Source organism: Chelmon rostratus, chromosome 15 (genome assembly GCF_017976325.1).
Source record: "Chelmon rostratus isolate fCheRos1 chromosome 15, fCheRos1.pri, whole genome shotgun sequence".
Classification (NCBI taxonomy): Eukaryota; Metazoa; Chordata; class Actinopteri; order Chaetodontiformes; family Chaetodontidae; genus Chelmon; species Chelmon rostratus.
Genome location: NC_055672.1, coordinates 17780767 through 17793115, shown reverse-complemented (window position 1 = coordinate 17793115; position 12349 = coordinate 17780767). Strand labels below are relative to the sequence as shown.

At 42.3% G+C, this 12349-nt stretch overlaps 2 protein-coding genes across 3 annotated transcripts; one reads left to right on the top strand and one right to left on the bottom strand.

Annotated features, from left to right (window-relative positions):
• The first annotated feature begins 203 nt into the window (after nt 1–203).
• Nucleotides 204–5649, top strand: LOC121618218 (probable histone deacetylase 1-B). Of its 2 annotated transcripts, none has more exons than XM_041953578.1 (14): nt 204–317; nt 1062–1174; nt 1274–1391; nt 1473–1547; nt 1632–1770; nt 1909–2050; nt 2133–2225; nt 2326–2434; nt 2565–2705; nt 2979–3087; nt 3253–3383; nt 3503–3655; nt 4583–4634; nt 4726–5649. In XM_041953578.1, the coding sequence occupies exons 1-14, from the start codon at nt 266–268 to the stop codon at nt 4751–4753; spliced, it is 1455 nt and encodes a 484-aa protein (XP_041809512.1). In that variant the 5' UTR covers nt 204–265; the 3' UTR covers nt 4754–5649. The 2 variants fall into 2 exon arrangements, with proteins under 2 accessions (XP_041809512.1, XP_041809511.1); XM_041953577.1 differs by having other exon boundaries at nt 3503–3673.
• Nucleotides 5502–10387, bottom strand: tmem54a (transmembrane protein 54a). The gene is made up of 6 exons (XM_041953579.1): nt 10231–10387; nt 8432–8628; nt 8217–8276; nt 7708–7905; nt 7469–7606; nt 5502–6087 (listed from the first exon to the last, which is right to left on the bottom strand). The coding sequence occupies exons 1-6, from the start codon at nt 10241–10243 to the stop codon at nt 5950–5952; spliced, it is 744 nt and encodes a 247-aa protein (XP_041809513.1). The 5' UTR covers nt 10244–10387; the 3' UTR covers nt 5502–5949.
• Nucleotides 10388–12349: the final 1962 nt, after the last annotated feature.

The window sequence follows — 12349 nt, the reverse complement described above, 5'->3', positions numbered from 1 at the left end:
CTTCTGCACTAATGTTTAAATTACGTTTTGAATGCAGGGACTTTAGTTCTTACATTGTGTTACTGTGACTTCTTTTTTTTTTTTTAAAGTAATGGCCTTTCATAACAACCACAGCACACACGGCGTGGACAGACCCTCGCTCTGTCGCCCCCTGTTGAAAACAGCTAACATTACATCCCATTGATTGGACGTGATACAAACTATCCGCCTCTTGTCGCCGTTGTATGCTGCGGTGAGCGGTGAAAGCCAGCCAAAGAGCAGTAAAATGGCGCTTACTTCCCAAGGAACAAAGAAAAAAGTTTGCTACTACTATGACGGTGAGTACTCGTGTGCCTGTGCTTTAGTCAGAGGACGCACTCATGAGTGAAATCGGCCACTTTGCGCAAACAAAGGTTGCAGTTTATTTCACCTCTTGCTAACCTGGCACGCTAGCTAACGTTAACCTAGCTAGCTTGAGTAGCAGACGGCTCTGTTCATCTTAGTCTAACGCAGTGTCTCTGAGTTCACACAGGGTATTAATGCGCTAATACTGTCTGCTCAGTTTTCCAAAATACACAGATTGCCCCTAAAATACTATTTTAGGTGTTTACCAACCAGATATTAGTACTTTATGTAAATTAGTTACCGTCACTAGCTAGAGAGCTAACAAAGGAGATGTGAGGACTTCATTGTCACCGCAATTAACGTCAACACTAAGCTAACATTAAAATGGCTCATCTTGCTACCTTCAAATGCCAAAAGTTCGGCGTGAAACAACGTCTTGGTCGACATTAGTCGCGGTGAGTAGCAAAGCGGCACCCTGTTCAGTGTAGCCGGGTAGTTTGTATAGTTGCATCGAAGCGATTTGATGTGAATACTTCGGAGTGAGAAGTCCGGGATCATAACACACATGCGTGACGATACTGTTGAATTTCTTTTCTACCTGTTCAGTGTGTGAATCTGTTCTGCACAGAAACGTGTTGTGTAAGTTTGAACTGTTGAGTTAATGTTCAGAATTGCTCAATTTGCATGTCACATATGCAAATAAGGCAACCTGCCTGATTGATTTGTGTGCATTTCAGGTGATGTTGGAAATTACTACTACGGTCAGGGCCATCCCATGAAGCCCCACCGAATCCGCATGACTCACAACCTGTTGCTCAACTATGGCCTCTACAGAAAAATGGAGATATATGTATGTTAAACAACCATAACAGTGCTTCTTCGCCAAAATGCTGGACTTTCACAGCTTTTCTCATGTGTCTCTGGAGCTAATTTGTCCCCTGTGTTTCAGCGTCCACACAAAGCCAGCGGAGAGGAGATGACCAAGTACCACAGCGACGACTACATCAAATTCCTGCGTTCAATTCGACCGGACAACATGTCAGAGTACAGCAAACAAATGCAGAGATGTAAGTTGGTGAAGTATTGTATTGGTGTCTAGACAGGAACAATAAAAATGTTCTGATTATTTCTCTGCTCTTGCTTGGCAGTTAATGTGGGAGAGGACTGTCCGGTGTTTGATGGTTTATTTGAGTTCTGCCAGCTCTCAGGAGGGGGCTCCGTAGGTAAGTGTTTGCCATAATTGCCTAGTATTCAGGTGAATTCAGTATAAGCAGGCTGTTAATTCTCTCCTCCTCACATTGCTGCAGCTGGTGCAGTGAAGTTGAACAAACAGCAGACAGACATTGCTATCAACTGGGCTGGAGGCCTGCATCACGCCAAGAAGTCTGAGGCCTCAGGTTTTTGCTACGTCAACGACATTGTGCTGGCTATTCTGGAGCTACTGAAGTGAGTACAGAACCTGTCGTCTGCGTGGTTGATAAAATGTGTTTTTATAAAAAAAACAAAAAAAACACAATGAGCCTTGGGTTTGGTGGTTCTCCCAGTCAGGCATATGTGGAATGAAGATATTTCCCCTCTTTCCAGATACCACCAGAGAGTTCTGTACATAGATATTGACATCCATCATGGGGACGGTGTGGAGGAGGCTTTCTACACCACAGACCGTGTTATGACAGTCTCCTTCCACAAGTATGGAGAGTACTTCCCTGGCACTGGCGACCTGAGGGTAAGCCTTGAAATTATTTGACAGATGAAAGTCACATCATCATAGTCACACAGTGAGTTGACATTTGCTTTGCTCTCTGCAGGACATTGGTGCTGGGAAGGGTAAATACTACGCTGTGAATTACCCACTGAGGGATGGGATTGACGATGAGTCATATGAAGCCATATTTAAACCTGTGAGTAAATAAAAGCTTAGTTGATTGTTGTGTTTTGGTAGTGGTGATCTCCCTTGATGGACATAAGTGTCTGAGAGAGCGGATTTTCTTGTTTGTGTAGATCATGGCTAAGGTGATGGAGATGTACCAACCCAGTGCAGTGGTTCTGCAGTGTGGAGCTGATTCTCTGTCAGGAGACAGGCTTGGTTGCTTTAACCTCACCATCAAAGGTAAGTTAAGGAAACATCTCTCTTGATGCCACTGCGAGTGAAGAGGCTTACAGGTATCGCAAGTAATGATTACATGAGAAGCCAAACAGTTTTCTCCCATTTTAATATTTCTCCCCTGCTTTGTGCTCAGGCCATGCCAAGTGTGTGGAGTACATGAAGAGTTTCAACTTGCCACTGCTAATGCTGGGTGGAGGAGGCTACACCATCCGTAATGTGGCACGCTGCTGGACGTATGAGACTGCTGTAGCCCTTGATACCTCCATCCCCAATGGTGAGTCTTAAGCAGCAATGTTAAGACCTCACCCTGCGAAACATAAGCAGAACAGTGTGGTAACTGTCCCTCACCTCATGCTGCCTGTGCAAAAAACAAATATAGGCTTTTTAGTTGACTGCTCAAATAGCCTCCTGGAGTCTTCTTATAGTATGCACAACATTTGAATCTTTTGTTTGCAGTTAGCAGCAGGTGAAAACAGTAAAATGACTTCCTGTTCATTAACAAATGATACAATAGCTAAATTGATTAATTTTTCCCTAAACTCGGCAGAGCTCCCGTACAACGACTACTTTGAGTACTTCGGACCAGATTTCAAGCTGCACATCAGCCCCTCGAACATGACCAATCAGAACACCAATGACTACCTGGAGAAGATCAAGTGAGTGCATCCCATCCCTTTTTTTCCCCCCTGAGTATGGTTTATGAAATGTCAAGTTGCTGAGTCAGCTTTCACAAGTTTCTTGTATTGTGATCACACAAACTAACATGTCTCATTTCATGTTAGTTTGTGGTCAGTGTGTTGAACCTGCATTCTGTCCTGCAGGCAGCGCTTGTTTGAGAACCTGCGTATGCTGCCCCATGCCCCGGGAGTTCAGATGCAGGCCATCCCTGAGGATGCTGTACAGGAGGACAGTGGAGATGAGGAAGAGGATGACCCCAACAAACGCATCTCCAGTAAGAACCTCTCACGTAGTCACAGTTTCTTCCACATTTACAGCAGATCTCTAGCAGTTAACCCTCCGAAACAGAAGAGATCCTGGTTTAATTTAACCCCGTCCTCTGTTAATGTTCAGTCCGTGCTCACGACAAGAGGATAGCGTGCGAGGAGGAGTTCTCTGACTCAGAGGATGAAGGCGAAGGAGGCCGCAGAAATGCAGCCAACTTCAAGAAAGTCAAGAGAGCCAAAACCGAAGGAGAGAAAGAGGGAGAAGAAAAGGAGAAGAAAGGTGAGGAGGAAACAAAAGGTATCTATTCATTTTTTTTCCATTTTCATCACATCCTACTCATGTCATATTGTAACATAAAGAGATCTTTTGGGTTAACACATTCAGTCAGATCATCCTGTATAATACAGAGGTTGTGTATTTATTTATTTTTATGCATCAGATTATCCATCGGTCTGTTCTGTACATCTGTCTGTCCTATTCTCATGAACGCAATATCATGGGGGAATGTCACCACACCTGGGATGAACTGATTAGATTTTGGTGGTCAAAGGTCACTGTGACCTCACAAAACACATTTCTGGGCCCAAGAATTGATAAGATAGTTCTGACAGACTTTCACACAAACGTCTCATAGGTTAAAATGATAACGTGATGGCATTTAATATCCAGAAGGTGACATCTGTGGCATCATGTTCTGCAGGAGACATTTTTTCAGGCCATTATTCAACACCATAACTCTGCAACAGATCGCGACCATATTTCACATTCAGTCAGATGCTGAATTGGTGACACTAATCTTGGGTGTCCACCTTGAAACTGAGCTGACTGTCTTCTGTCATGGCTACAAGTTCAGAATCAACTCAAGCATGTGAACACATACAAGGAATTTGACTCTAGTTTATGTTTTCTCTCAATGAACTTGCATATTAATAGATATATGGCAGAAATCCACCACAAGCTTAATGGTTCTGCTGATGTTGAGCTTCAGGTGATTGTTGCTGCACCATGTGATGAAGCTCTCTATCAGTCCTCTGTTCTCCTCTGAAAAATAGTCTCAGAGTGAAGACGACATGTTTCTAACTTAATACCTTCAAAGTCTTCACTACATATGAGTCTGGACAGACATGGATGTTAACTGCAACTTGACCGGTTGGCGGTGGCAAACAACCGTAGGGTGGTAATACTATTTTTCTCTTTCTTTTATAGAAGTTAAAGAAGAAGAGAAGGTGCCAGAGGAGGAGAAAATGGACACCTCAAAGTGAGAAAACACTGCACACACTTTATTACCGTGTTGTCCAGGAAGTGGCTTATTGTGAGTGTTAATCTTTTCCTTACTTTGGGTCCTTTAGGCCTAAAGAGGAGTCCAAGACACCTTGAGGTCCTCATGCCACTTTGCAACTGATCAGGGCAGATCTTAAAGGAAAATCTTTTTGGATAAGTCATCTTTCCAGGCTGCTGCTGTGGAACTCCATGAAGGACTATACCTTTGTAATGAGACGGGGATCTTAAAATAATTTTTTTCTAGGACACCTTTTCAACCTTGCTGTTTATGGACTGAAGTGTTTTTGAATATTGTTTTTGTATGCTTTCTTTTTTTTATCCTTAATCTTTTTATGCTATGATATTTGCTTTTCCCTTGTGAAGCAACTCTGTAAAATGGCTTAGCACATGTACGCTTTTATATATCTGATGGATTTAATTTATTTAAATCATAGATATTTTGGCTACTCTGTTTTGTCTTTCAGTCCCACTTTTGTCTTGTGTCTTTGAATATGTAGTGGAAGCATGTTTATACAATAGATACTTTTCGGTAATACATTTGTGTCACTGGTCTTGCCTGTTTGAGGTTTCCAAGAGTGGCCAAAAGGGTTGTGTATCTACCCGAATACCTTTTTACATGTCATAGTGTAAGTACATTACAGTCTTATATTTTAAAATGTAATTTAGTATGTGCCCCTGACTGACACATTGACATCTTCTTTGGCAAATTCCCTGGACCCCTGCGTCACAATATTGAAACTGTTCGAGTCCTGTCACACGATTGCTGCTGTCACTTAAAGTTGGACTTGAATGTCCAGTAGCATTCAGTGTAATATGGAGGCAAACAAATACCAGAATTCATTTGTTGTGTATATATATTTGTATTCTGAGACATGAGTAAAAGTGTTCCCACAAAAGAGTTTACAAATGTCGTTTAAATCTGAGTGTGTGTGTTGACCACACTTTCAACAGCAATAAAAACTACCCTAAAAAGTTCAGTAGCTTTATTTTGTAAGTTTTTCAGAGTAAGATTATAAAATGTTCTGTCTGGTATGATGAATTAATGATTGACAATTCAATATTTGATTTTTTTTTTTATCAGGATACAAGTTGCAGCTCTATTTTAAGACAGTAAATACAACAGAAACTTCTGATGAAGAGCGATATAAAAGGCCATTGCTTTCGCTGGCTTAAGTCCCACAAATGCCTTCAGACATTCAATGTGTAACAGACACACTCAATGCAACAGCTTCGCAGATGAAGTTTTAGTTAAAGCTGGCAGTTTGCAACCTTTGTAACAAGGTTTAGCTGCTTCAGAGCCATTCACTCTGCTCCACTGCGGTGACGCTGTCCAGCAGTTCGTCCTGCTCTGCAGGCTCGGTCGCGGCGTCGCTCTCTGGATCTGGTGCTGGAGGCAACGACGGAGTTTCGACAGCTCTCTGAATACGCACCTGAAGCATAATATGAAATAGACTTATTAAAGAGAAGTTAACTTGCATTCAGGACCTGACTGCTCTAATACGTTGAGCATGTGCTGTCCTTCATATATTATGCAAATAATTTTATTAGCAACAGTAATGAAAAGATATAAATAGCAAATTGCTCATACATTGCTATACAGAAAAGCTAAAAAACTAGAAAATCTAGTAACTAATGAACAACTTTAAATGTAGCCACCAGGTCTAACTGTTTCCTCACAGATACACAGTAGTAGTGTGGGGTATCGTTACAGATCTTAATGCTCATGCATGTAATAACCTGTCAAAACCTGCTGTGATGTTCTAGACAGGCGGATTTCAAGAGCGATTTTACTCCATTCGTATAATGACTGTGACAAGAATGAAAATGACTTCTAAATACAGACTGGCCTTCTGTGTCAGTGTTGGGCTGCAATTAAAACATGTCCGATCAGACAACACGTAGTTTAACATGAGTTTACTTTCTAAATTGCAATTTGCATATTTTAGAAAACATTATTTGACCACAAAGTTGCCTGTTTATAGGCCTAAAAACTTGATGTGTGCTGCTAGCATGCGTCACAACAACATAAGGTGTCTCTCAAACTGAACACGTCATGCTTTAAATGAGTATTTTAATCTTATTGCACTGTTGGCAACAGATAATTAACACACGAGTACATTTGAGTTTTTATATGCATTAATGAGCCGCTGTTAATGACGAGCTCTTTGACTTCACTGTCAAGATCAAGCCATGTGATCGTGCACAGGCAGCATGAGGTGAGGGACAGTGACCACACTGTTCTGCTTATGTTTGCTATGTCAGCAGGTCTACATCACTGGCTTCTGTTCAGTTTGTATTGAATTCAGTGTTGACATTGCTATTGGTGGAACTAATGAAGCCAGGTCAGTTTACTGCTAATACATCGGCTTGATTTAATGTTATTGCTGCTTAGCTACTACTGAGCCTACCGAGTGTGTCTTAATAGCTGAATTATTCATTCGCTGTTTTGAAGACATTCATGTGTAACCTCAAACAGGACAGTACAGTGCGTCATTCTGAATAACAATGTCACAGTCAGGCAGGAAAGTGCTGATTTCTCTTGTAAAAATATACACTTCTCCTTCAGCGAATCAAGGTTAAAACGCTGTGTTTGCCCCTTTGGTTGTGTGGATTTTTCCCTTCTGTTCTGTGAGGTTTTAGAAATTCCGCTGCACCATTTGCATTTATGCTAAAAAAAAATTTTCATGCTCAAAAAATTAACCGTTTGAAATGACCTACTGTACGTGACACGGAAAGATAACAGCGATCAGCGCTCTTGCACACAGCTGGCAAACACAAATAACGCAGGACCGGCACAGTCCGTGATCTTACCCTCTTAGCCCGGATCGGCCTTCTCCTGCATGGACAGAGGTAGAGGAAGGAGGTGCAGACAGCGAAGCAGCGGAAGGAGAACACCATCTCCACCGCGGACATAAAGATAAGAGGCACCCACAGGATGAGTGTGGTCCCCTGATGGACAAACAAGACCACAGCGCAAAACTCTGATCAATAAACACATCTTCAGGTCTACATCCACACAGCTGATGGACAAGCATTTATATCCCACTTACATAAATACGGGTGGGGTCAAAGGGGCATTCGTATGTGATGCTGGAAGAGGGGCCGACATCATTGTCAGAAAACTTGCAGTGCGTTAGCAGGCTCCATCCTTTGTGAATAATGGCTTTCACCATAGAAACTGACAAGCCCAGGGTGGAGGCGACTGCCAAGAGACCTGTCAGGAAGCTGAACACCAACAGGACCCACTGCTGCAGGGACAACATGGCATGAGTACGTTAGTTAGTGAAAACACAGCCCTTAATCCAGCATGTGGAAGACATTTCACATGCTTTTCAGTGTCAAGAAGGTGCAGGAGGGAAGTACTACAGAGATAACAGGTGAGTCTGCATTCAAAATTTGAATGAATTCTGTATTTGCATGAAGGTAAATGAATTAGTTACCATCTTCTGTGTTGTGTGTGTGTGTGATGTACACACACACAAAACACAAAGGGCAAGTTCTAACAAGGGCTGAATGGAGGAGGGAGAAGCTGTGTCAAACAGAGGGGAGCAGTATTTACCAGGATCCTGTTTTTCTTGTTTTTGGACAGGACGATGGCCGTTATTCCACTAATGATTCCCTAAAGGGCACAACAAATTCAGACAAAAAGACAGATGAATGATACTATTACTACTCAAATTCTGCTATTTGAAGATTAAAGTAGAAACTGGATTAAGTGCAGCGCAATATTTTTACAGCTTGGTGAGATCTTCATGCACGTGTTCCACCACTTACCACCAAGCCCGCCACAATGGCGATGACATTAGCGATGGCGTACACCATGGTCCTGGCCTGAGTGTGCACGTTGATGTGCCTGAGCACCGCGCCGTGCACCAGTGCTCCAAGAAGGAAGTTGACGTGGCCCGCCAGCACCAGCGCCAGCCCCATCTTCATCAGGGCCTTGTTGTCCTTAAGGCTGGCACAGCATATTCCTACAGGAACAGCGGTGGAATGTAACTAAGTACATTTACTCAAGTACTGTACTTGAGTACAGATTTAAGGTTCTTGTACTTTACTTGAGTGCTACTCCACCACATCTCAGTGGGAAATACTGTACTGTTTACTTCCACATATTTATCTGACAGCTTCAGTTACGAGTTATTTTACACATAAAAAGAAGAACTTATCAAATTAAACTTGTACAGCTGAGACGATCAGTCAGTTAATCAATTAGTCAACTGACAGAAAATTAATTGGCAACTATTTTGATAATCATTTGTCATTTTTCACGTAAAAAACATTTTATGGCTCCAGCTTCACAGATGTGAGTTCCCTGAGTATACTTACATACTTTTACTTCATTAACATTTGCAATGCACCACTTTTACTTAGTACTTTTACAGTGTGGCATTAGTACTCTTACTTCAGCAGAAGATCTGAATCGCCCACTTCCTCCTCACTGTAGCAAGGAGGATGGTTATAATACAAAAGGACATTATTTTAACCTCATAACAAAGCTTTGAGCACTGTGACCTAAAATACCTGCCAAAATGAAAGATAAACGACTCATTCGTCATGTTACATTGCAGTCGTCCATGTCGTCAGACTGAAGCATGCGACTCTGATCCCAGTGTCAGGCTATGTAAATACCAGCTGTGTGTGTGTGCATCAGCACGGGTTGTTGACAGGAAACGTAACAGTATACAAGTTAACATTCCTGTGTGCTTAAGTTTATTAAATGTGATTTGAACTGCAGAGCGAGCTGTAAGTGCATACGCTGAGAACTTGTGTGAGAGCTGACTTCATTGTGGTTTCAGCAAAGCCTAAAGGAAGCGGGCCAGTGGCTAACACGTTCTTGAGAACAAGGCAGTCACCACAATTATCCCCGACCCCTGCAGAGAAGATCTCATCCCCTGCACGCTGCAAAGTGCTGCAGTATGGTGACAGCTCAGAGAGCAGCTCTGAGGAGCATTGTGTTGCACTATTTGGTGCCTTCCTCTGAGTAAAGGTGAAGCCCCCTCCTGTAAAGCCCCTCCTGAACCAAGCAGGACAAAGCCTTGGGTGGGGTGTACAAACATCCACCACCACATTTACCTGGCCCGAGGGGGTCAGGTGGAAACAGAGACCTGCGACTGGCTCGTCTTGTATTCGAGCCTTTGGCATGGTGCTGTGGAAGACCTCGCCATGTTTTTGGTCATAATATTGTTCACATTTGCTGCCACTCAAGCACACACAATCATTGGTTGCTACTATAATGTACAACCCCCAACAAAAACACTATGAAACCACATTCAACACATTCATGTAGCGAATATATTAGAGCTGCAACGATTAATCGATTAGTTATCAACTACCAAATTTCACCTGGATTTGGGTGAAACGTCAAACAAACTAGTGCGGTCTGACGACACGATTTCACTCACGGAAGGTAACACAGGTAATAATATATAACACTGAGCTCTGAGAGCCACAGACCGACAAAATGTAGGAGCCCCGTTAACAACAGCAGACCACGCCTAAAAACTTCAGCACGCGATATACTTCCCACATATTCACGCCTCGCTTTATCACTACACGCGCGAAGGCCAGCTTACCTGAGTTCACCATGCTGTATTACTTGTCTTAGATCATATTAATGCGCAGGTTGTATCGAAGTCATTTCTGACAGCTCTGTCCGCTTTCGGCGGGTCGTTGTCCTCCTTCCCTGCCGCTTACCTGCACACACACACAGGCATCACCTTCCGCCTACCTGCGCGGAGCTCCGCCCCCCATTGCGCATTCCACAATACAGGAAGTGACAAGTGGGTCATCCGTCTGAAACACAAGCAACTCTGCATCTGTACCTCAAGATAATAACATAATTAATTAATAACAACCGTTTATTTACTTCCGGAATCACTTAATCCTGTGTTGAATTGCTGTTTGTTGTTTTCCAAATATAGACGCCAGTAAATAAGCAGTTATTGTGCTACATGTCTATAGAGTTAGCTGTCCTGATTCTTTTGTCCTTTCAAAATGTAATGTACCTGGTTCCCACATAAATACATTTATTAAGAAGAGACATAATGTACACAGCCCTATCTTTAAATAGTACACTGATGATGCAATAAAGTAGTCCCACCAAATGTGTTGCTGTCTGGCATCCATACGCACAGTATCAGCAGAAAAAACCAAACCAAACCAAAACAGGTTTTTCATAATCTATGACTTCAATATCTTCAAGTAAATAATGCAGCGATTAATGGATGTGTGGAAGATTTTTTTTTAACAATTTTTATTTATTTGTTTTTGTTAACAATACATTGCAATACAATCTCCTCTGGATTATGGAGAATTAAAAAAACAAATAACAAACAACAACAACAAAATCAACCAAACAAACAAACAAAAAATACAATCATCAAGAGCAGAGCCTGTATACAATTATAGCCTATAAGATACAGTCTCTCCTTATATAATAACCATTTCTCCCATCTTTTAACAAACAAGTGTTCTTTCACTTTCAACTTGTGAGATGTTCCATCGCTAATATGTCGTCTATGATTGACATCCATTGTTTGTTACAAGGGGGGTCAGTCTTGAGCCACTTTTTAGTAATGGCCTTCGTCCCAGCCACCAAAAGAATCTTAATCAGATATTGGTCTACTTAATTTACCTCAGATGTCTTAACAAAGACACAAACAGTTTCCTTAGATTTTTTTTTTATCCTAGCTGCTAAATGCTTGTCAGCCTTGTTAGCCTGATGGCCAGCACCTGTCCCTCCTGCCACTGCACCTTATTAATGACACACCTGGGGCAGGAGAGCAATCAGAGCAGTTGGCCCACATTGAGCTTTGCAATGGGGACAATAGAGCTATTCCTCTGCATTTTTGCTGGGCGTTTTATCGCCGTTCAGTCAGTGATAAACTGGCAGGATGCCGCGTTTCCTCTGGATTTTCCAGGGTTTTTTGAAAACATTGTGCCCTCTCCGTTTAAAAGAAATTTTGATTTCACTCCATTTGACACCATCTTCAGCTCATGGCAGAGCCGAACCCCTGCCTTTCACATGCTGGCTGAATTGCCTCCAATCTCAAATATTCCCAAAGTAGAGGTGTATTGCGATGAATCTAAGATGACCGTGCTGGTGGATAAGAGATCCAGCGGTCTCACACTGACAGGAGAGGACATACAGTTGGGTGATGGCTGCTATAGCAACGGAGAGCTACCAAACCGATATGTCTTCACTTACAATTTGGATGAGTGTGGAACGGCGCGTGTGGTGAGTTTACCCAGTCCTTAGCTAATTTCTTAATTTCCACATCTTTGTAAGGATTTTTTAAGACCGGGCTCTCTTTCAGATGCAGAATGGCATGGCCATGTTCACCAACTCTGTCAACCTGAATCTCAAAAATCCTCTCACCACCTGGTGGCAAACTCCTCCCACAGTGCACATCTACTGCGTCCCAAAGAGGTGCATACATTCAGTTACCCAAACATAATGTTAGTGGTCACAAATAACCATGCTAAAGGGGAATGCATGTGTTTTCAGGTCGTATGCTAATCCAGACTTCTTTGTCTCAACGGCACTTCCTGAGAACGACAAGACCTTTAACATGAAAGCCATGAATCGTGAGTAATAACACGAGTCAGAACTATGCTGTCAGGCTGGTTGTTCCATTTGTAGACACAAATGTTATCTTTTTTTTTTTTTTTCTCTGCAGCATCCTGGACTGG

Coding starts and splice junctions, on each gene's coding strand:
- LOC121618218 (XM_041953577.1), top strand. CDS start 266: ATGGCGCTTACTTCCCAAGGAACAAAGAAAAAAGTTTGCTACTACTAT. Junction 1,175..1,273: donor ACAGAAAAATGGAGATATAT/GTATGTTAAACA, acceptor CCTGTGTTTCAG/CGTCCACACAAAGCCAGCGG. Junction 4,635..4,725: donor GAGAAAATGGACACCTCAAA/GTGAGAAAACAC, acceptor TGGGTCCTTTAG/GCCTAAAGAGGAGTCCAAGA.
- tmem54a (XM_041953579.1), bottom strand. Junction 7,906..8,216: donor ACAAGAAAAACAGGATCCTG/GTAAATACTGCT, acceptor TTGTCCCTGCAG/CAGTGGGTCCTGTTGGTGTT. Junction 6,088..7,468: donor GGCCGATCCGGGCTAAGAGG/GTAAGATCACGG, acceptor ATTATGCTTCAG/GTGCGTATTCAGAGAGCTGT.